General features: G+C 32.5%; 1 protein-coding gene across 4 annotated transcripts in view; it reads left to right on the forward strand.

Annotated features, from left to right (window-relative positions):
- LOC136987589 (nucleoprotein TPR-like) overlaps nt 1–24,113 on the forward strand; it is a 172,043-nt gene that overhangs the window by 88,086 nt on the left and 59,844 nt on the right. For all 4 annotated transcript variants that reach the window (XM_067285348.1, XM_067285347.1, XM_067285349.1 and 1 more), the window contains exons 26-33: nt 806–940; nt 11,459–11,533; nt 11,662–11,850; nt 16,213–16,313; nt 20,296–20,443; nt 20,510–20,647; nt 22,454–22,638; nt 22,716–22,941. In XM_067285348.1, the coding sequence (XP_067141449.1) occupies nt 806–940; nt 11,459–11,533; nt 11,662–11,850; nt 16,213–16,313; nt 20,296–20,443; nt 20,510–20,647; nt 22,454–22,638; nt 22,716–22,941 (1,197 nt within the window). The remainder of the gene's footprint in view (nt 1–805; nt 941–11,458; nt 11,534–11,661; nt 11,851–16,212; nt 16,314–20,295; nt 20,444–20,509; nt 20,648–22,453; nt 22,639–22,715; nt 22,942–24,113) is intronic.

Raw genomic sequence — 24,113 nt, forward strand, 5'->3', positions numbered from 1 at the left:
ATTTCTCTTTAAATTAATTATTTTTTTTACATGAAAAAGTGCATTTACTGTTTACAAAATTGAACTGAATCAAGTTGAAAAGATTTTCCAATTTAAACATTTGAGTAGGAGTGTTTTTAAAGCAACTTATAAAATTTAGTTTTGTATGTTTTAAATACATAATTTTTAAATTTATTTTTATGGAGTTTAGTAATTCTATTGTAATTTCATGATGCAAATTCAGTTTTTTTTTCTCCAATTTAACAGTGTAGTTTTTTTCTGCTACAATAAAATGATAAGTAGTATTAAGGGTTAATGTTACCTATGGTAGCGAACATGGCAGCTCATCTCTGAAACAGTGGGGCTGCACATTCTAACCTAACCTAACCTATTCTAATAAATTACCATAATTATTGCCAACCAATTTATTAGAATAGGGGTAATTTATTAGAATAAATTAGGTTAGAACGTGCGTCCCCACTGTTTCAGAGACGAGCCACCATGTTCGCCACCATAGGTAACATTAACCATATTAAGTAATGATTTTGTTAACCTAAATATTTTTGCTGTTTAGTAAGTTTTTATTTGTATACATTTTGATTGACAGTGATTTTTTTTTTATTTAACAGTTTTTGTTTATATTTATTATGTATTATATTATGTTTATATTTATTATTATTAATAAATTAATATTGTTTTATTTATTTTATGGATGTTTGTAGTTATGCATACGTTTATATATGTACAGTAGATGCATATTTATTTATTTATTTTGTATAAAAATATAGTAACAGAAATTAAGGAGTTGGGATATATTTTATTTCAGGTGAATAGTCTAAATAAAGAAATAGCAATACTTCAAAGAGATTTACAAATAAGTAAACAACAAGCAAATGAGGCAGTTAAAAATGAAAAACAAACCAGAGAGGATTGCCAAAAGCAAACAAAATTAATGCAAGAGGTAATGATATTCATTAATCATAAAATGATTTTATAATAATAAAAATATTTTTTATTTGTTTTAATTTCATGAATGATGCAGATTATAACCATATTTATTTATGTAGTCAATTTTTTTATACAGAAAACCTGTGTAAACCGTACCAAATATTTTTTTTTTGGTTTGAACAGGTTTTTTTTGGTTTGAACAGGTTTTTTTTTTTTAACAGAAAATCACTCCATTGCAAAGAATTTTTTTTGCTTAAGCAGGTTTCCATTTTATTCAGGTTCAGTTTTGGACAGGTTTTATGGTATATTGTAATTAATTCTGTAAGAGAAACTTTGCTTTTTATCTAAAGCTTTAATATGTAATTGTAATTAAAAATAGGATTTGTTCAGTTTAAAGTGAGATTTCATATTTTTAAATTTTTGTAACTTATATGTTGTGATATAATTAATTTTAAGTAAATTTTCTAAACTAAGGATTAAAAAATTATCACATAACAGATTTTAAAATGTTTTTTACTAATGTCAAAATTATTCTAAAAGCTTAAATGAAGAAAAATATAACATTCCATTACTTGTTTAGTTTTATTATTTTACTATTTACATATAATATAAATTATCAAACTGTGCTATCTGCCTATGGAAGCTATACTACCACCTCTATATGGATGCCACTGTCTGACGGAAAATTGAAAAATTGAATGCTTACGGCTGCAGATGGAGAAGATTGACTTAATGCATACAATGCAGCTTGTAATGATGTATGTATTTTAAAATATGGCTGTTTTGTAATCAATGAATTCTATGCAATGAGATTAAGCAAAGGGAGTAATGGATTTTTCTACGTAGGATCCACTTACAGATCAGTGAATCTCACAAAGAGCATTGAGTCTATTACCCAAAACCCCACGAACACCATGATTTTAACACTTCAGAGAAAGAAGTAGAAGTATGTCAGAAATACCCATGGTACTCAGATGCTGGTATGGCATTAAGAATATAAGAATTCTGGAGTAATGTTTAATTTATATTTTAAAAAAGCATTTAGGCATCATTAAAGCACAGGACTCAGTAAACTGGATAACAAATGGATGAGAGTACTTGAAAGAAGAAATTGGGAGGATATACAGGGTAGTTATAATTAAACTGACCTTATTCATACCTCTAGAGCCAATTTTGCTTACCGGATTTTGATGAAACTTGGTATATACATTACATACACCGTGGAGAAGAGATTTCTGCAATAAAAAAATAGTCCAAAATTCAACCATCAGATGAAAATGTGGCACTTAAAGAAGGACAAAAACAAGTCAGAAAACATTAAATTTTATTCAATTACAGAATGCATTCAGTGTGTGCATTAACATTAATAACATGTTCAGAGTGCATGATAGCATGTTCAATGATAGCACAAAGAAAGTCTCCAGGAATTTCAGTCACATGGCATGTTGGCTTTCAATTCAGGCAGAGTCCTAATCCATCCTCCATAAACATGATTTTTTAGAAATCCCCAAAACCTGAAATCAAAGGGATTGAAGTCTGGCAAATGAAGAGGCCGGGTATACCAAAAAACTCCGGATATTATGTGGTCCTGGCCAAAGTTAGCACGAAGCAGTTCTTTGACTTGTTCAATGTGGTAAGCTGCTCCATCTTGCATGAATACCATTGTATGTAAACATTGCCATTCCTATAAGGCAGGAATGACTTACTGTTGAAAGAGTTCACAATAATGTGCACTGATGACACCGTCTTTTAGGGTCTTCAGGAGTGAGATTTTCAAAGAAAAAATAGCCTGAGAATAAAATCAGCAGTAAATCCACACCATGAAGTTATATAATCAGAATGCAGTGACTGTTGTTGCACAACTTTGGCTATGAGGAACCCCATATATGACGGTTCTGATTATTCACCATTCCGTCTAACAAAAAGTGCATCTCGTCTGACTACAGAATTTTCCAAGGTCACACATCATGTAAAGCCAATCTCACCAAAACCCAGAAAGAAAAATTATTGTGGTTTTGCAGGTCTTCAGATTGCAGCTTTTGTGCAATGTGGACTTCATACGGATACCATTTTAAAATGGACCATAGAACTTTTCATACTGTCAGCCAAGAGATGGACAACTCGTACGACACCACTTGAACACTTGAAGAATATTGTGAACCGGAGGCTCCATCAATCACAGCAATGGCGACTTTCTCGACAAATTTCTTTAGCAGTTAGTTTTCACCCTCTTTCTGGTAATACACCCAAGTCTCCAGTCTCTTCAAATTTCATAATTGTGTTTTTTCAAATCATTCTTTGACATGGGCCCTTTTTGCCATCCTTTTAAATGCTGATATTCTCTAAGTGCAGCTAAGCTATTCTGATAAAACAGTTTTACCAGCAAAGATTGGTCTTTATTCTGTAAGGATGGTAACCCTGAAAAAAAAAATTGACTTAGAAGGTGCTAGTGGGTCTGAATAGGATCAGTTTAATTATAACCAACCTGTAGTTAAACACTTGCAGGACAGAAGAATGAAGGAGGCAGTTTTATAGGTGTGAAAAATTAATACTTTAGCTGATCTGGGAAGCGATGTTAATATTGTGCATGTGTGGGATTTGATTTTAACAAGTTAGAATGGAAATGTACAGTTTTGAAATAATGTTAGATCCATCAAAAATGATGTAAAATGTCAACAACTCTTTGTCGGACAAGAACAAGAAGATAATGCATTGTTAAAAGTACTTGTAAATACTGTATATTTTATGTTTGTAAACACTCTTATTGCCAAAAGACAGTTTATTTAATGTGTTAATTCTGTAATTTGGTTTGAAGTATATGTATAAACTGTAAAGTACTATTTTAATTTACAACGATTATCGACTCTACCGTGTCGGAAACAACCGTTAACCTACCGGGTACTTTACTCGGATTCGCGTTAGCGTGCCAGGCCTGGACTTTAAGCGTGCACCGAATTAAATAAAGACAATATTTGTCAATAGAAAAAAATCAAAGATTTAATTAATCGTTTAGCAATAACTATGTACAATATTAAGTAAAATCAAACAATAATTTATTCAAAGAAATTCAACAAAGTCAACCCGACAATTCTCAATTCAAATCTATGTCTAACTTAACTCTATCCCCTTGGGAATCCGACAAAACCAAAAAGTTTAACTTAAAACAATAATTCTTATAAACTAGAAATCCTAATCGTCACCTCAATATACTCGGAACCTATTTCCTTAAACTCTCAAGACTTTCTCAGACTGTCGATCCAAACTTCGAATCACTTCAAAATCACCTTGGAACTACTCGAGATCCTATCGGACACCTCTATTACTGCTGCGAAGCTCACCAAGCTCGTTGCTATCAGAATTCACCTCTCCGTCTTCACTTGAGATTCGGGATTTATAGTGTGAGGTGACGTCACAATTCTTAATGCGGTCACTCCCCTCATTTACATACTTAAATGCTAACAATAACGTTTTTCATCGTCTGGCAGCCCTTTTTCCGACAGTTTACTCACTAACCTTTTACATTATTAGTTTTTACAATTCTTTCCGGGACGTTTTTTATTACTTAAGGTTTAGCGAGTTTATTTCGTGCTTGTGGGTTCTCCCCCCCCTCTTCTCGGTGCGGACCTATTCTTTGCCGCTCGGGGCGCGAAAATGTGCGTGAGTCCTATGGCGCTTTTCTTTCGTCGGTGAGTTGGGTTTTAATTCTTCTCTTTTTAATTACTGAAGGTGAATGGTGAGGAAACCTTCGTCCTAACAAAACATAAGCCCCAAACAAAAATAGAATAATAAGCAAAATAAAAGTAAAATAAAAATAACGCTCGGACTTGGTTCCTTACACCCCTTCCCCTTTAGAGTAAAGAGAAAGTTATTTCTCTTTTTACTTACTGCCAAAATCCTCCAACTCTTTTTTTCTTTTAAGTAGTGCGCCTTATTTACAATTGCTGCCAGGTTACAAAGGAATCCGTCCCTTACAATGATTTATCATAAGCGAGAGTGACTCGTTGCTTAGTAACTTTATTCTAACGTAATGATACAATAGAGGGGAAACTGTTGACATGTGCTCATTTCGTGTTCCAAGGTTTGTTGCCATTTTCACGCTCTAATTTGGCGTGAGCAGGGTGAAACGTTAACCCAAAATTTTGTTTCTAACGATGATTATCATCTTTCTTACGCTACGGACTGATTGTCGGGTTATAGTTTAGCATTGTTAATGGTTTTAATATGTGGTTACTTCAGTCCGTCATCGTGAGAAAAATTATATATATATTTTTTTTTTTTTTTCTTCCCCCCCGTAGTCAAAATCCTTTCCCTTCTAGGGACCCTTGGATTACAATTAATTTGGTCAAGGACCATCTGTAAAGAAAAATATATACCTCTGGTTTCCTTCTCTATCTTTGGGCTCTCGGCTTCCTGGTGAGACCGGCGAGTTGTCTGTAATCCACTCGTTGCATCGGTCGTAATCGTCGCTGGATGACTCCAGACGGTCTAGCTCTGGCGATGGACGGCGCTCGGGTTCCGTGATCCATCGACGATCCCGTAACGGAGTGTGATCCTCTAACGTTGCCCCTATTGGTTGCGAGTAGGGGTGTAGTCGTTTTCCTCTTTGGAAAAAGGGTGTATCGCTTCAGATTAGCGATATGTTGACTTCCGTGGCTGGCTCCAGTGTGGGGATCTTTTATCTCGTAAACTACTGGTGAGATAATCTTAGCGATCTCATAAGGTCCTGACCACTTAGGTGCCAATTTAGCGCTGAAGTGTCGGCTAGAAGAAGAAATAGGGTGAGCTTTTAAAACAACTAATGAACCCACCTTGAATGTATCTGGCCGTCTTCGTGAATTGTAAGCCCTTCTCTGTTTCTGTTGTGCAGTTCGCACGTTGTCTCGGGCTTGTTTTCTTATCTGTTGTAATTCTGCCCATTTTTCTCTAATAGTCGTAGGGCGACTTGGATAAGCCGTTAGACGGTCCCACGGGAGTGCAATCTCTCTCCCGAGATGTAGTTTAGCTGGCGTATATTTCGTCGAATCCTGTTCTGAAGTTCGTAAGGCCAGCGCAAATTCCGATATGTGTGTGTCCCATTCTTTGTGGTTCCTTTCGATGTATGCCGCAATCATCCTACCCAAGGTGCGGTTCGTTCTTTCCGTAAAATTCGACTGAGGGTGATATGGCGTCGTCAGGATGTGCTTAATTCCGGTGCGGTTACAAACTTCCGCTAGGAGGTGAGATATGAATTGGGGTCCGTTATCGGATACTAAGATTTTTGGCATGCCATACCTGCAAAAGTATTCTTTATACATACAATTTACCACATTTTCCGCGGTAATCTTCCGCAGGGGAAAAATCTCCACCCACTTACTGAAATAATCCACCATAACAAGAAGATACTGATTACCTTTGTTGGACTTGGGATAGGGTCCCATAATGTCTACGCCTACCTTTTCCCCTGGTTCCGTTATCTCGGGGACTTGCATTAGTCCGGCCGTTTTCTTCTGGTCGAACTTCGTTATCTGGCATGTATGGCATCCTAGTACATATTCTTTTATGTCCTTTCTCATTCCAGGCCAATAGCAACGTTGTTGTATTTTTTTCGTAGTCTTTCGTACACCTAAGTGGCCAGCAGTGGGATGATTGTGTAGTTCTTGTAATACATCCTCTCGTAAGTTGTACGGAATTACTGGTCTGTAACCTCCAGTGTCATCTGTTTTCCGGCTATAATATAAAACATCATTTACTAGCCGGTAATGGGATGACTTACCTACTATTTCTGCTGACATGGCTGGGTCATTTGGTAAGTTCCCAGTCGCTAAGTAATCGTATAGTCCGCTCCACTGTGAATCAGTTCGTTGAGCGTCTATAAGGTCTTTCTCTCGTTCAAATGTTGTTACCGCTAACAATTTTGCGGTTATGTCCGAGTCGTTACTTAGTTGTGGATCTTCTAATGGACGTCTAGATAAAGCGTCTGGCAATTGATTGTCCTTTCCACTTCTATGTTGGATTTGGAAACTAAATTCCTGCAATCTTAATGCCCATCTCATTAACCTACCTGAGAGGGATGTAGAACTATTAAGCCATCGTAATGCAGAATGGTCCGTTACGACGGTGAATTTGGTTCCGTCTAGGTAGATTTTGAACTTCTCTGTAGCCCATACAATGGCTAGACATTCAAGCTCCGTGGCCGTATAGTTCCTTTCGGCTGCGTTTAAAGTACGGCTAGCGTATGCAATGACTTTCTCCTGGCAAAGCACTGCTCCCAGTCCTACCGTGCTAGCGTCTGTATATAACGTATAGGGCACACCTGGCCTAGGAAGCTGCAAAATAGGTGCAGTTATCAACTTACTTTTTAGCTTTTCAAAAGCTTGCCGGCATTCTTCCGTCCACTCCCATCGTTTCCTTTTCCGCCGTAATTGATACAATGGTTCGGCAATAGTTGCGTAATTAGGTATGAATCTACAGTACCAGCTGCACATTCCTAAAAAGGTGCTAAGATCCTTCGTATTTCTGGGCGTCGGAAACTCTCGAACGGCCCTTACTTTTTCATCTTCCGTCGCAATGCCTTTATTGCTGACTTTAAATCCCAGGTACTGAACGTCTGGGCGGCAAAAGTTACTCTTAGCCAACTTAATGGTTAGTCCTGCAGCTGCCAATCGTTTGAGTACATTGGTCAAATGTTCGATGTGTTCTGTAAAAGTAGATGAGTATATAATAATATCGTCTAAGTAAACTTGGCAATACTTCCCTTTTTCTTCCTTTAGGACTTTGTCCATTAGTCTTTGGAATGTTGCCGGGGCGTTTTTGAGTCCAAACGGCATGACCAGGAATTCATACAAGCCACTATTCGTAATAAAGCTTGTCTTCGGTCTGTCTTGTTCCTTTAATGGCACTTGCCAGTAACCAGACGATAAGTCCAAGGTAGTTATAAAGTTCGCTTCTTTAAGCGAAGTCAGTAATTCTGAAATAATCGGTAAAGGATATTTATCAGTCACTGTTACCTGATTTAGCTTTCTATAGTCAATACATAATCTCCAATCGCCCGTTTTTTTCTTGACCATGACGACCGGGGATGCCCACGGAGAATTTGATGGTTGGATGATACCATCTCTTAACATTTCCGCTATCTGGCGGTTCATTTCCTTTAACTTTACGTCAGAGTATTTATACGGACGTCCACATACTGGTGTCGCTTTGTCAGTGACGATTTCATGTTCTATCATATTAGTTAGTCCCGGCTTATCTGTAAACAGTTGCGAGTATTGCAATAATACATTTTTCAAAGTTACTAACCTTTCACCACTTAAAGTGGTTTGGAGTTCGTCCCACTTAGGTGAAATTCTCTCTTTGGGATGACTTACGTCCAAAGAAATTGTCAAATTTTTAAAGTCCATTGTTATTCTATGATTCTTGGCGAAATCACGCCCTAGTAAGCATGGCATTATAAGTCCTTTTACTACTACGCACGTCTGTCGAAGGGTAACACTTCCAATCTGGATTTTTGCCAGGAATTTTCCAATGGAGGTTCCTTTTCCTCCTTCAATGGCTAACTTAAAATTCGGTCCTGCTTGTAACCGAATATTTCTATTCTGCAAAGAAATTCTCCTCCACACTAATTCATTGATTAAAGTAAAGTCAGAACCCGTATCAATCCGGGCTGAGGTTAGTACTCCATTAATAAAAATATTTACCTCAGGCAACTTGGAGGCTTCACTCACGATTAGTCCTACGGTGGAGGTATTTGGATCCATATCGGAGACAGGATCCTCCCCTCGCTGTCTCCGGTTTAGTTTAAAGGTTTTCTTTTTCCATTACCCTTCCTTTTCCAGGTTACTTTTCTTTCGGGACTATTGGGCGTCTTGACATTTGTTTGATCATTTTGTCCTTTCCCTTTTGGACAATTCCTCGAAAAATGTCCCACCTCACCACATGAATAACAGGCCATGGGTGACTTTGCCGGTGCAAAATTTTTCGGCTCTAGCTGCTTACTTACTTTTCGACAGTCCTTAATCTGCTTTGCACTGTCAGGAGAACCTTGGTCGTTTCGTCTAAATTCGTACTCTTTCGCAGTACGTACTAACTCGTTTAATGAATAAGAACGGCGATTTTCCAGATACTCACGTAACGGAAGAGGCATCTGGGCAACTACACATTGTATAATTTCCTCATCTCGAGCTAAAGGTCTCCACGTGCGGTATAGCTGCACTGTGGTCCATATAAACTGCTCGACTCCATTGGTTCCTGTGTATTGTCGACTAAATAGTTCTTTAGCGACAGCTACTTCGTCAGCTAAAGGAGCGTAAAGATCCAGAAAAGATCGCTTAAACAACGGCCAACTGTTGCCGATTCGGTGGCGTCCTTCATTCTTCCACCACATTGCTGGGCTACCGCGAAGACAACTAGCGGCAGTATCAACCCATCTAGTGTTCGGTATTTGGTTTACCAGGAAATGCTGTTCGAGGTCCTGCAAGAAATCATTAGCAGTTAATGCTGACCTACCGTTAAATTGGATGGCTGGCGGCGGCGGTGCAGTCTGAAGCCAGACCATCGATGCATTAGATGTAGGCACTTCCTGTCTCGGAGTAGAAGTTTCGGGCCGTACAGCACTTGTAACGTTCGGTGTTGTTGGCTCTACAATTCCAGACGTGACACATGAAGTCAGATGAGTCACGGCATTTGACAAGGATGACACTTGTTGCAACAGTACTGACAATTGTTGTTGCAACTGGTTATATTCGGCTCGGGTGACTGGTGCACTATCTTCCATTTTTTTTGAGATTACGAGGTGTTATTCCTCTAAGCTAAAGTCAATATCAACAAAGAAAGCAACAAAGTCTAATATTAACCTTTAGAGTCCCTGTTCGGGCGCCAGTTGTAAAGTACTATTTTAATTTACAACGATTATCGACTCTACCGTGTCGGAAACAACCGTTAACCTACCGGGTACTTTACTCGGATTCGCGTTAGCGTGCCAGGCCTGGACTTTAAGCGTGCACCGAATTAAATAAAGACAATATTTGTCAATAGAAAAAAATCAAAGATTTAATTAATCGTTTAGCAATAACTATGTACAATATTAAGTAAAATCAAACAATAATTTATTCAAAGAAATTCAACAAAGTCAACCCGACAATTCTCAATTCAAATCTATGTCTAACTTAACTCTATCCCCTTGGGAATCCGACAAAACCAAAAAGTTTAACTTAAAACAATAATTCTTATAAACTAGAAATCCTAATCGTCACCTCAATATACTCGGAACCTATTTCCTTAAACTCTCAAGACTTTCTCAGACTGTCGATCCAAACTTCGAATCACTTCAAAATCACCTTGGAACTACTCGAGATCCTATCGGACACCTCTATTACTGCTGCGAAGCTCACCAAGCTCGTTGCTATCAGAATTCACCTCTCCGTCTTCACTTGAGATTCGGGATTTATAGTGTGAGGTGACGTCACAATTCTTAATGCGGTCACTCCCCTCATTTACATACTTAAATGCTAACAATAACGTTTTTCATCGTCTGGCAGCCCTTTTTCCGACAGTTTACTCACTAACCTTTTACATTATTAGTTTTTACAATTCTTTCCGGGACGTTTTTATTACTTAAGGTTTAGCGAGTTTATTTCGTGCTTGTGGGTTCTCCCCCCCCTCTTCTCGGTGCGGACCTATTCTTTGCCGCTCGGGGCGCGAAAATGTGCGTGAGTCCTATGGCGCTTTTCTTTCGTCGGTGAGTTGGGTTTTAATTCTTCTCTTTTTAATTACTGAAGGTGAATGGTGAGGAAACCTTCGTCCTAACAAAACATAAGCCCCAAACAAAAATAGAATAATAAGCAAAATAAAAGTAAAATAAAAATAACGCTCGGACTTGGTTCCTTACAAAACTTTGTTAACACAGATATAAACTAACATGCTCAATCTATTGAAATTTTGATACGTAACCAATTTACAAGTCATTTTAAGTCATGGATTATGTATGTCAGATTGAAAAATTTTGTGTTATAAATCTGTTGAAATTTAATTAATGTTTTTATTTCTCATATTTTTACAGAAATAACTATTACATCTGTAAATAGAATTCATTTTAATACATTATGATCAAACTTTGATTCTTATTTCATACTGATTTTTGCTAATCTCCTTAAAATCTAAAACTGTATTAAAATATTGTAAAATAAAAGTTTATATTAAAAATGTATCTCTGAATAAGAGTCAGTGACCAAATAGTTGATCATCAGATCAATTGATAGAAAAATTTTATTTTTGTCTATCAACTCCTAAATATATCAAAATTTTTTGTTTACAATAAAAATAAAATTAATTTGATTAATTTTATTATAATATAATTTCTGTCAAAATTTTATTTGGCAGCTAGCAACGTTTGCTGCATTTAAACTGATTAGCTTTAAGACATAAAAGATAAGGTTACATTATTCTGATACATTAAAATGCTTATGGTACAAAATTCTTTGTTAAGATTCACCGTATCATCAAAAATAAAATCAGTTGTATATATCTTTTGTAAAACTTTTTTTTTACACAATAGGCACAAGAAAAATATGAAAGAGAACTATTATTACATTCTCAAGATATTACTTTACTCAGAAGTGAGAAAGAGGAGGTAATTTTTCAAATTGTGTTTTTTACTTTTAATGAAAAATGTTTATAATAATTTACCTCTAAAATAATTTTGTTCTAATCTTATCACTAAAAAATATTTTAGTTGCCTTAACATATTGTTTGTTTTAGCTAATTTCGTTTAAATCTCAAGTCGAAAATGCCGAAGCAAAATCGCAGCAATTAGAACAGACCTTCACCGAAAATAAAGTGGCGTGGGAAAAAAGAGAAAAGATGCTTCAAAATGAAATAGAAGCAATTAAAAAGAAATGTGACGATCTTAACAATAATAATGCTACGTTATTAAATCAGCTAGAGCTGGTAATTATGACAGTCATTTAAAATTTATTAGAATGTAGTATTATAATGTTTGGTTTTTGTATAAAATTTGAAATTAAATTTGTGACTAAATTTTATCTACATCAGTGAGTTAGGACTTTAAATAATTTAAATTCTGAAGTACTCTTTCCTAATATTTTAATAGAAAATGAATGTATAAAATAAAAGTTACAATGCAGTTATTTTAAATATTTTTCAAATGATTATAAGGTTGGATTTAGTTTTATTCTTTGAAAGAATTGTCACGTAAATTTATTTATATGACAGTTCTTTCAAAGGATTATGTTATAGATGATTGTTATATATTAAGTTATGGAGACATTTCCTTTCTTAGGAGATTATATATTATCAATTTTTTTATTTTTATTGTGCACACAAAATAAACTTAAAATTTAATCAAATATTTTGGATTACTGTAAAATTTTCTACTTAAATTTTATGAATTTTGACATAGATGAGTATACAGTATGAAACAGTTTAAAACAAAATGAATTACAGAAACTAATTTTACATAATTCTTAATTTTACAAAAAAAAATTCAAAAATTTTGAATTTTTTTATCAGTAGATTCAGAGATTATATAATGGATGGACTAATGAAATGAAAATGTACTTTTTGTATAAAATATTAGAAAAATACATTATAACTTAACAAAAGAAATACTGTGTAATAGATTATTATTGGGAACAATTCCGGGTTAGAACTGGACTGTACGAATCAAAAAATCACATATAAACCTTAGGGTTAGTCCAGCAGTGAATGCTGGACTTTTGGTCAATTCCACATACCTTCGTCGGGAAATAGCTATTTCAATATGCAATATTTGTATTCCGCAATGGAATGTTCAATGAACGTTTGTAAAAATTTGAAATATGCACATTCTACAACAGATGTTCTTCAAGCATTTGATTACAGAATACAAACATTCTGTCTTAGAATGGCTATTTCCTAATGAAGGTCTGTGGAGTTTACCAAAAATATTGGGAATACACAATATATTGACTGCTGGACTAACCCTCAGGTTTGTAAGTGATTTTCAGATTATTATTACCAGCCTTGTTTCTGTTGCTTTAATAAAATTAATGACTAGAAATTCCCTTATCAAGCATGATGGATTACTTTTTATGAGACAATATAGATTGAAGAATTGAGTAGAATAGCAATTTCAAGAAATTCAAGAAGAGTTGCTAATACCTCTACAAATTAAGTAGTTTATACTATCTGTTGTAACATAAAGAGCGACAAAACAAAATTTTACCTAGAATGGATAAAAATAATAGGAGTTACGGAGAATTCACTTACACAAAAACAGATTTAGGCCTTTATATTAAAATATTAAAATCATTCTTTATAAAATTACTTTAAACACTACATTCTGAGTAAATGCTGTTGTCTTTTAAAAGATTTACTTGCTGTCTTCCTTTGGTAATAGAAACCTTCTAGGTGTTGGTTGTTTTTATTCTTTTAGATCTAGAATTTACATGACCAATTTTACTCTTACTTTCCCTAGGCATTTTGAACAGTTTTTTAAAAATTTGTTATAGAAGTGACACAATGCAGCTACCTTTTTTTAGAGTTTAAATTTTAAATTTAATGAAATAAGTTTAAAATATGCCATTTACCAAAACATTTAAAAATGCAACTTAAGGGAAATTCTGATGTCAAGCGTGAACTAAATGAGGTCACTGATGTCACTGCAATGTAAGTGTGATCACCACTCCAAAATTGATAAAATGTTTATTTTATAGCTAATATTTCCACAAAATAAGTAGCTTATACTTTCTATCAGAACATAAAACCAGGGATGGAGAGTTAGGAGTTGAGCATTCAAATATTTTTATGGAAGTCAGAATAGATTTCAAAAAATAATGAGTCAGGAGTTGAGTATTTTTCTGTTGACTCCCCATTCTTGCATAAAATGAATATAACCAAAATTTCCTCTGGAGTGGACAAAACATGCAGGAGTTATAAGGATTTCACTAACTAAAACACACACACACACACACACACACACACACACACACACACACACACACACACACACACACACACAAACACAAACAGCTTTCATATTATTAATATGCAGGTTAGAATAGTTTTAAACTGCTGCCTCCTTTATCCTCCTCTCTCTTTTCTTGGTAGTTTCTTTTATATTTATATTAATTGGTTTATTGTATTGTAATTCTGTAGCTTTCAAATCTATAATATAATCAAGACGAGTTGATAATGATGATAATAATAATAATCAGCACAGAGCCCAAACGGTTAGGAGTTGAAAGTTGAAATTCAGCACACAGTTAGGGTACATCACAAGGATGCACACTAAGAAGGAATTTTTTGAAATTCCTTCCCACGGGGGAGAGGGACAGGAATAAGTCTTAACACTTCCATCAACAATGGAAGTGTCAAGTAACAATGGAAGTGTCAACAATGGAAGTGTTACGTAACAATGGAAATGTTAACAGCCCAAACGGTTAGGAGTTGAAAGTTGAAATTTGGTACACAGTTAGGGTACCAAATTTAAGTACCAAAGTGTTAAGTAACAATGGAGAAGAAGAGAAAGCAATGTGCAAGATTTACGGGCTCTGGAAAAAAAAGAAAAAAGAAAGAGAGTAATATGTTAGAACACATTTGATTTTCAAATTTAAACAGATTAGTTTGGTTTTTCTCGTCCTTTCTTCTTTAGAACATTCGATGAAAATCGAACAATGTAATCAGAACATGTCGTGAAAATCGAACAATATTAGAACATTCGATTTTCAAATTCAATCTTTCTTTAGAAATAGTTCGTTGATGAAATTACTCTTTTTCTTTTGTGACTATAACATAATAATCTTAATCTTCGCTATCGTTACTTTTGCCCGAGCAATGCCGGGCCTACCTGCTAGTTAAATAATATATTCAAGAAAATTTTATAAAACTAAGTGAAAAAATCATTTGTTTAAATCATCTTATAATACTATGTATATTTGAAATTTATTAATAGAAGTTTTTTAATTGTTAATGATTAAATTTTCTCTAAATTATATAACGTAAAATATCTGTAATTCCTCTATTATGTAATGAATTACTCTGATTTCTTTTTCATCATGTTTTGCTCAGTTTTGAATTTTTAATAGATTCTGAAATATAATACTTGATTCATAAAGTCTTATAATTCATTATTTATTTTTTTATGGTTTTATTCTAATAATCATATATATACACTTTTTGACATAAAAATCAAAGCAGCTGTTAAAATATATTTAGAACCTTCAATTTCAGTATGGAAATACATTCTAGGTATACATGGACATTTTCACCCTCAATGGTCAGATCATTAGAAGTAGAATTTTCCATAACACTCTCTTATATAAAGGTCATCAGACACTTAATATGACATTCTGACTGTATTTATCTGTATTAGCTGAGTAGTTTGCCAGTGATAATGTCTTGAAGACATAATCAAATTCCCTATTACGGTTAAGTTACTTCGAGAGAGATTGTGTCATTGAACTGTGAGAGGGTAGCTTGTTCCAAAGAATATCAGTACAAGAGGGCAACCACAAATGCTGAAAAGAATCTGGTAGGTCCAGGAAAACTGCTACAGAGGATAGTTGGATAATGAGACAAGTCCAGAATAATCAGAGTTTATCTTTCAACCATCTTTCTTCAAGCTCTCTTTACAACATTCTGTATAAACACAAGATGCTTTGTGGAGACAGGACTCTGCCTTCATTGTTCCTTGTGGAATCTTCCATTGACTAGACTTATGGAATTAAACGTAATACATTTGAGAGATTTTGCAACCTGTTGTGTTGCCTTTTGTTAAATTCCAGCGATATGGGCAACTTTCCAGCAACACAATATTCAGCACATACTGCTAGTGTTTCTCAAAAGTGCTTTCATCATATTCAAACTTTTCCTTTGCCTAAATTCTCTCCAGCTTTTCCCCCAATTGAACATATCTGAGATATGCTTAGATATTACTTGAAGCTATATTGGAATCTTCAACATCTTGAGCAGCAGTTATAACACACTTGGAAAGATCTGTCACAGAACAATTTCCAAACCTTGTTTGTCTTCATGCCAAGTTGTATTTCTGCATATATTTAGATTTATTAAATACTAATCTGTACGATCCATTTATATAGCTATTTATTATATCTGTTTGCTTTAAAATTGTTATCAGTTCATTATTTCATTTAAATTAGGCAAATAAAATGTTATTATGATAGGACATTTGTTTTAGTATGCTTCATTTTTTTGTCATCGAATGTGTATATATATTATAATATATATATATATATATATGTTATAAAAATAATTAATAAAATTTAACTGATTACCTCTTAAATATGACAGTTGGGTCGTCAGATGTCGGTAATGCAGTCTAAAGATTGGAATATTTCATCATCATTAGAAGAAGAAAATAAAAGTACTCAGCAGTTGCTAGAAGTTATCAGGTATTAAACTTGCAATAAAATTATTTGAAATTAAAATATATATCATGTTTTATTTATCTTATATGAATAAAGTTTTATTTATTAATTTAAAAAATTTCAGATTTATCTATAAATGTATTTATTAACTAATTTATTGGTACAACTAGTTTTGATAATCAACATGTTTATTATTCCTATTTTATCATATTGATCATGGATATTAGATGCTGGACATTTTTCTAAATTCATTTGTTGGTGATTAAATTAGCTAAGATAGCTTATATTAGAGTAGATATTAAAAATATAAAGTGTTATTTTTCTATACTCAATGTATCAGTATTACAAAGGTTTTCTGGTTATTTACTATATATTTTATAGAATATTATGTGTTAATGCTTCCTAAGTGGAAAATAGAAAGCATTATTAGGACATTATGTGCCTTTGTTGTATCATGATAGAATTGAGGCAGAGTGAAAAAGAAAGAGGTGATCCTTGCACTTTCCAACACAGAAGAGGAAATAGTTGCACTTGCCAACATGGAGAGGCAATCCAAGAGCAAAGTAATCAACACCAATTGCTTTTTTCTTGTGTTTTGTTCATTTTTCACACTCATTTTCTGTTAGCACATCCAATGCTCCCCCCCCAAAATCCATTAGGTACAGTCATGTCAAAGAGTATGGACATTGTCACTTTGACCACAATGTATCTCAGAAATGAGAAGAAAAGTATCACATAGTTCCATATTCTTTTTTACATTTTTAAGAACAAACTCAATTCTATATAAGCCACATAGAAAACATGCTGGTGACCTTGAGACATTGTGTGACATTGCTTTGATGCCTGCAGTCTCGTTATTATCTTCTATCTAAAAAATAAGTTGTGGATTCCCACTTTTTATTATGATTTTGGATTCTTCGTTACAATTAGTGGAACATAGCAAATTTTATTAAAATCAACTGATCAAATTTTGAGAAAGAATGCAGTTCTTTAAGCCACATAGAAGAGGCTTTGCCTCAAAGATATCTTGTTATTATGTGATAATATGTAATAAAATCCATAAAAAATTATTTAAATTTTTTCTAGACTAGAAAATCTGTTTTAAATTATTATAAATGACAACTATTTTATTATGAATTATTTGAATTAATAATTCATTAGTATTTATTTTTATCAATTTATGATTATAAATAAATAACATCACAATACAAAATATAAATTTATAATTGTAAATTTTAAAAATATGAAATTATTAGCAGGTAAGCCTGGTGTTGGCTGAGCAAAAATAAGTATAAACATTAAGATCATTAGCTTATTTTGTACTCTAACCCTTCTATTATATTATATTATAGATTTGATTTACATAACTACAAAGGTTATCTTACACAAGGGTTTATCATACCAAGTGACCAATTTAACACATTTAAAAAATTCTTTAAATTGTGTACAATAGAGAAATAAAGAATTTTTAAAGTGTGTTAGATTGTTTACTTTGCATGATAATACTTGCATAAAATAATGTTTGTACAAATATTAAAACGAAAACCATGTAAAGAGTTTGGGTATTTTAGCCTACCATTCTCATGTTTACCACAATACTCAGATGGTACAAAATGGCACAATTTCATTGGTCAGGTTGACACCAGTTGAAAATACAATATCTTGAATAATTTAAGATATTTTTTTCCTAATGTTAGCGCTAACAAACTGTTTCATTTACAGCTGAATATCAAATGGTGATCTGCCAATGAGTCAAATTTTGCAAAAAGTGGGCTGAATGTTTAAACTCTCACCCTCAAAAACCACTTAAATTATATTTTGTGCAGGCTGACAATCTTGTATTATGTAAGTTTTTTATTTGAATGCCACCATATCGATGGATGCAATAGGAAGAAGGGACTGTTGCAGATGGAGGTCAAAGTTAATTTGACAAAAGTAGTAGTTCGCCTCCTGGCAGAGAGGATGGTCAACAACTATTACTTAATACTGGTATACTATTAATATTTAAAAAGTGATTTGTGTTAGATAGGTCATGATGGCCCCACACATGATGAAAGCTGCTAACCTTAATGTCCAAAAGACTTGATATAAGACTTGTTTAAATAAAAAAAAATCTTGTAAAAATGCAAGAATAATTGCTTTTATGTGATCCCATAAATAAATAAAAACTGGTGAAACCAGATTGAAAAGGTAAAACTCAGCAAAAACATCTAAATAAAGGAAACTTTTGAAAGTCGTAGCATAAGAATATGGAAGCAGACTTGACAGTAAGACTCAACATGTGAATAAAGTGTATATTACACAGACTACAACTACAGGAAATTTTGAATAAAGCAATGTCAGATTGATAATAAATAGGAAAAAATAAACATTGGCACAGAAAAAGACTTCCAGCTCTACTTTATGCCTTAAAATCATTGCAATTACATTAATTTGGCTAAACATTAGAACATCTTAAGCAGTAACAGTGAAGGAAGTTTTGGGAAAATGGGTTTGTGAGTTAATAAGTGGACATGAAATGAGGGGAGGGGCAGAATGTCTGCATTTTCTGATAGTTAAGTATGTCCTTGTAAATATCACATTTATAGAAATATTATTAGAATTAGTTTGGTATATTTGGTTATGGCAATGCAACATGTGAGCTATCTGCAAAGGAGGAGGATGCATTCTGGGAAGACTTTTATGTAAAGCTGGCCCCAGTTTAGCATTACTAATGCAAAGAAAACCCAGAAAAGTCCATGTGGCAAGTCTGTTGGCCATAGGAGAACACACATGTGACTACTGGTGTTCAGTGGTTTTATCCACTTGGTTACCGGAGGAACTTATTGGGCTTCAGTTTGAAAAAATTGTAGACCTATAAATTCCCACTGTCGTCCGTTTGTCTCTGTCCTTTCTTAATCTTGAGAACAGAGTTAGATAGATGAAAGTCAACACCAGACATGAGAAAGAGGACCAGATTAACTGTATGTGAACTTCTGATTTGTACCGCAAGTCACATTATTTCAATATAAAATTTTTCCCAAACAAAGTTAGATACATAACCGGCATGACTCTATCGCCAATAGGAAAAGTATGATGTATGGGGGCTAAACACTACTATACTCCACATAGGCAAGTGCTATGTGCTACTTGTCACAATAATGGCGTAATGGTATGTCTATTTCACACTATATCATATCATTGTCACAGTAATTAAGTGAATATAATATTTTTTTTTGTAAGAATTATATTTAATTAATTATTTTGTTAATTTTTTTACAATAGATAGCACTACACGTAAAGCCATCAAACAAATGTAGACAGAAATTAATCGATATATAGAAATCAAATCAAAATTTGGGGTGGGATGTACGACATGATCTAAGTTAGAAGTATTGAATGTAACTGCCAAGTTTTGTAGCAATTGGTTGAACAGCCTAAGAGTGCATAGCAAACAAACAAACATTCTCATTTATACACTTATATATATATATATTATAGATCAGGGGTCACATGGCATGCAGAACAATTTTCAGTAACACTCCAATTGAATATAAATTAGTAAAAATTAAATTTTAATCATTAATTTTTGAATCCATTATAACCAGACCAATTTCAATACTATATATAACAAAATTGGTAGAATCATGTCGAGGCACCTGGAACACTAACTTAGGGTTCAGCACAAAACCCAAAAGGTTTCTGACCCCTGATATAGATTATTAATAAACTGGTATTTGCCAGTAATCAATAATATCCAATGCTGTAAAATGTATAAATTATTGAAAAATTAGCTATATGGTAGAAAATAATTAAAAATTATGGCTATGCTTATAAAAATTTCCAAAAGTTTTGCAAGACCTTGGAATTATAGTGAACACATCATACCATGTCAATAATAATATAATCTTAATAAATTAAATTTATCTGAGAAGGTTAAATTAATTCAATTTTTTAATTCATACAATAATTGTTTATTTTAATGATCAAAATTTTATTTAAACATATAAATAAATTAAATTAAAAGGTTTTTGAGAAGAGAGAAGGAAATTGCTATAACTGAAAATGAAGCAATACAGTCGGAGAATATAAGACTGAAAGCACAGACAGAATATTTGAATAAAGAAGTAAATGAACTTAAAAAAAGCCTAGTAGATGAACAAACTCACAAACAGGTATTTATTTAGTTTTTGAATAAAATTTTAGGTATCTTCTTTACTCTAAGAAAATTTTGTTTTTAGACAATGGCTTCCACCGAGGCTAAACATGCAGAATTGTTAAAGAAGATCGAAATGTTTAATGTTCTGAGCGAAAGTAATCGATTACTTCGTAACGAAAAAGAAAGTTTGGTGCAAACTCAGATGGAGTTAGAAAATAAGGTATTCTTTATTATTTAATTAATAAAAATTTTAAAATATCATTACATTAATAGAAATATAGAAATACAAGTAATTTAATTTATAATATATGGTTGTTTATTTTGAAAAATAGCAGACAGAAATCTGTTATGATTAGTAGAAATCATAACCTATCTTCCCTCTTTGTATTGTATTTGTATAGATCTAACAATGTTTTTTATTTGTGTTGAAATAATTTGAATTTGTTTTCTTTCTTTTGCTTTAAAATTTGTAATAAAACACACAAATTGAATAATGGAAACTGTTTTATGAAAGATATAATTATTTCCAGCCAACATATGGATGTATATTAAGAATTTTTATGATAAATGTGATTAAATGCTTTTTTTTCAGAAACAATAGATAGAATAAATACAATTGTGACATTAGTCACAATTGTATTTATTCCATCTACTTTTCTAAACATGTGTTATAGAGCAATTTTAATTACCTAAAATAATAGCCTATTTAAATATTCTTGTTAATATGATACAGTATTTTATAAAAAAAAACTTATATTACATATGTAATCGTTCTTAATAAACGTCGGAAATTAATGTTTACTTTAATAATTATTTATTAGGAGTCATGGCAGTGGCTCCTTGCCAAGTAAAAAAGTCACTGACTGACTACATATACAGGAATCAGAGTTGCTGATTTTTGGGGGTCAATTTCTCTTCCCCAAACACCCAAAGTAATTCTGAATATCTTGTTCAAAAGAAAACTTTCTTAGGTAGTGTGCAAAATTTTAAGATTTTGTATAAAGCGGTTGCCGAAATATAAGCAATTGAAAAGTGCAAAAATCGCCAAAGAAGCTGTATTTTCTTCTCGTTCTTTTTCTTCATCCAGCACTGCAGATGCTCATAGAGAAAAAACTACTGGGTCTAGAAAGCTCAAATTTTAAACTTAAGCCTTTCTGGTTATTGGTGAGATTCTTGCAAAAGTTTCAGGTTGATAGGTCAATGTTCAAGGGGTTTCTCATAGAGCTAATTTTTATGCTTATAAAGATGAAATTGCACAGAAACAAATGAATTTTATTCAAAATGTTACTTGGAATTACAAAAACTCAAATTTACGTGAATTAAAACTTTTTATATCGATTTTTCTAAACAGTATATCAAAACTTTGGTTGGCAGCATTTGGTTGACACTGACAAAAAGGAATATTGAAAGTGGTCAATTGACAGTTCATTTGGTTGGCAACTCATTCAGTTGGCAGTTGCTGAGCACCAATTGATCTTATGTCCTGACGTAATAATACAATTATTAAACAAAGACAATTGATATCCAAACAAAAACATCTGAGATTTTAAAAAATTTTGCCAAGTAAAATTTTATGACAATTTAGACAACAATCAAAATTTTTCTTGAGTTTTTCTTTGGTAAAGACAAGTTTTGCACTTGGAAGTGGTACCCACAAGACTTGTTTGTATTATTGTTTTCTATATTCTGCCTCCAAGTGCCAAACTTATCTTTACCAAAGAAAAACTCTTAAGAAAGAAAAATTTTAATTGTCATCTAAATTGCCATAAAATTTTACTTGGCCAGATATTTTTACATCTCGGATATTTTTGTTTGGATATTTACGTTCTTTTTTTCTTCTTTCTTTTTTTTACTCTTTCTGCAAGTATTTAAGTTCTGTAGATAGATGTAAAGTTATTGTTTTGGATATTATCATTTTAAATATAATTATTTTTTAATAAATGAATTTTTTAAAAATATCTGAAGTATTGTAGAAAGAAATTGTGAGTATTTGTAATTTAATTGGGTTTTTCTTTTATTTATATAGATAGAACAAATGGATAAAGAAATGGGACCAATTAAAGAATTAAAAATAGAATTAAGTTCTCAAGTAGATGCTCTGAGTGCTGAAAATATTGCCCTTCGCAGTGAAGTGAAACGTTGGCAGACCAGAACCAATCAGTTACTCGAACAAACTCATAAAATGGGTCCCGAAGATTACAAACAATTAAGGTGACTGTTAAGTAAGAGTTAATGTAAATAGTTATAAAACTATATATATCATATTTTTCAATTTTTATTTTCATTAGTAAAGAAAATGAAAATCTTCATAAGCAAGTTGCTACACTGACTGAAGAATTACATAAGAAACAAGCAGAATTGTCACTAGTCAATGCATCTTTAACATATGCCCGTAAAGAGATAGAAAACATAAAAGCCGAAATGATAAAAGAGAAATCTCAAACTGAGCAATTAAAACAGCAATTGGAAAATTCTAATAAAGAATGTGCTGACAGACAAAAGACTATATTACAGGTAGGTTTAATATTTCTGATCAGTTTCTTATTTAAATTTAATATTAATCAAAAATAATGTAGTATGATTTTAATATAAATTTTATTATAATTAATTTATTCATTCACTAATATAAAAGAATACTAATCTTTATGTGCTTATAGATTGCAATCAAATAGCAATTACAAATTAACAACCATTTTTTAGCATTTTATTGAGTGCTAGTAAAAAAACTTTAAAACATTGGTTCATTCCTGTATTGAATCTTACCTTATTGTTCTATTAAGATATCTTTATGTATATAACAAATATATCTTTTTATTTCTAACATGTATTTTCCTGAAAATGAAATTTCCTTTTAACTTTATTAACTTTATTTTTACTGAAAATATTTTTTAATTGTCATGAAATTATGCAATACACATTTTTCCCAATAGTCAAAAGTTTAACTTTTTTTAAATAACAAAATGTATAGTAGTATTAATTACCTTCTGATAGGAAAAATATATTACAAAATTACTGACAAAACAGAAGGTTAAAAATCCTTGCTTAATTTGTTACAACTGTAAAAATATTTAGCAGCTTTATCAATATCAAAAATGAGTTAAAACTGGTTAATTTGGCTTGAATTTGAAAAAATTGTAGCCTATAAATTCCCACTGTTGTTTGTCTGTTGTCTGTCTGTTCCTTAATCTCAAGAACAGAGTTACATAAATGAAAGTATCGGATATGGAATGCTTAGGGGTAGGAGGCCCAGATTAACTACATGTGAACTTCCAGTTTGACCAGAAGTTGTGTTATTTTGATTCAAAAATTTTCCTCAAACAAAGTTAGATGACTAGCACATTTCTATTGTTAACAGGAAAAGTATGATGTACAGGAGCAAGACACTACTAAAAGTATTGAAGACAGTGTGATGAAAAATTGCAGTCCAGTTTTGTGATGATGTCACAATAAATAATTGCTTGTGATAATTAACATTAAGTAATCTCATTTAAAAATATAGAGAATTTCTTGGAGTTTATTTTTATAATGAAAATATTCATTGTTTTTGAATAAAGAAAGAATTTTTGTAAACATCCTTTGACAGAAAAGATTAGTTTGTCACATATAAAAATATAAACATTGATTAATATAGCTTGATTCAATTTTGAGCTGAGGATTTTGCCCCTCATCCAGAAATTTTGTGTTGA

This window comes from Centruroides vittatus, unplaced genomic scaffold (genome assembly GCF_030686945.1).
Source record: "Centruroides vittatus isolate TY-2023 unplaced genomic scaffold, ASM3068694v2 scaffold_2520, whole genome shotgun sequence".
NCBI classification, from domain to species: Eukaryota; Metazoa; Arthropoda; class Arachnida; order Scorpiones; family Buthidae; genus Centruroides; species Centruroides vittatus.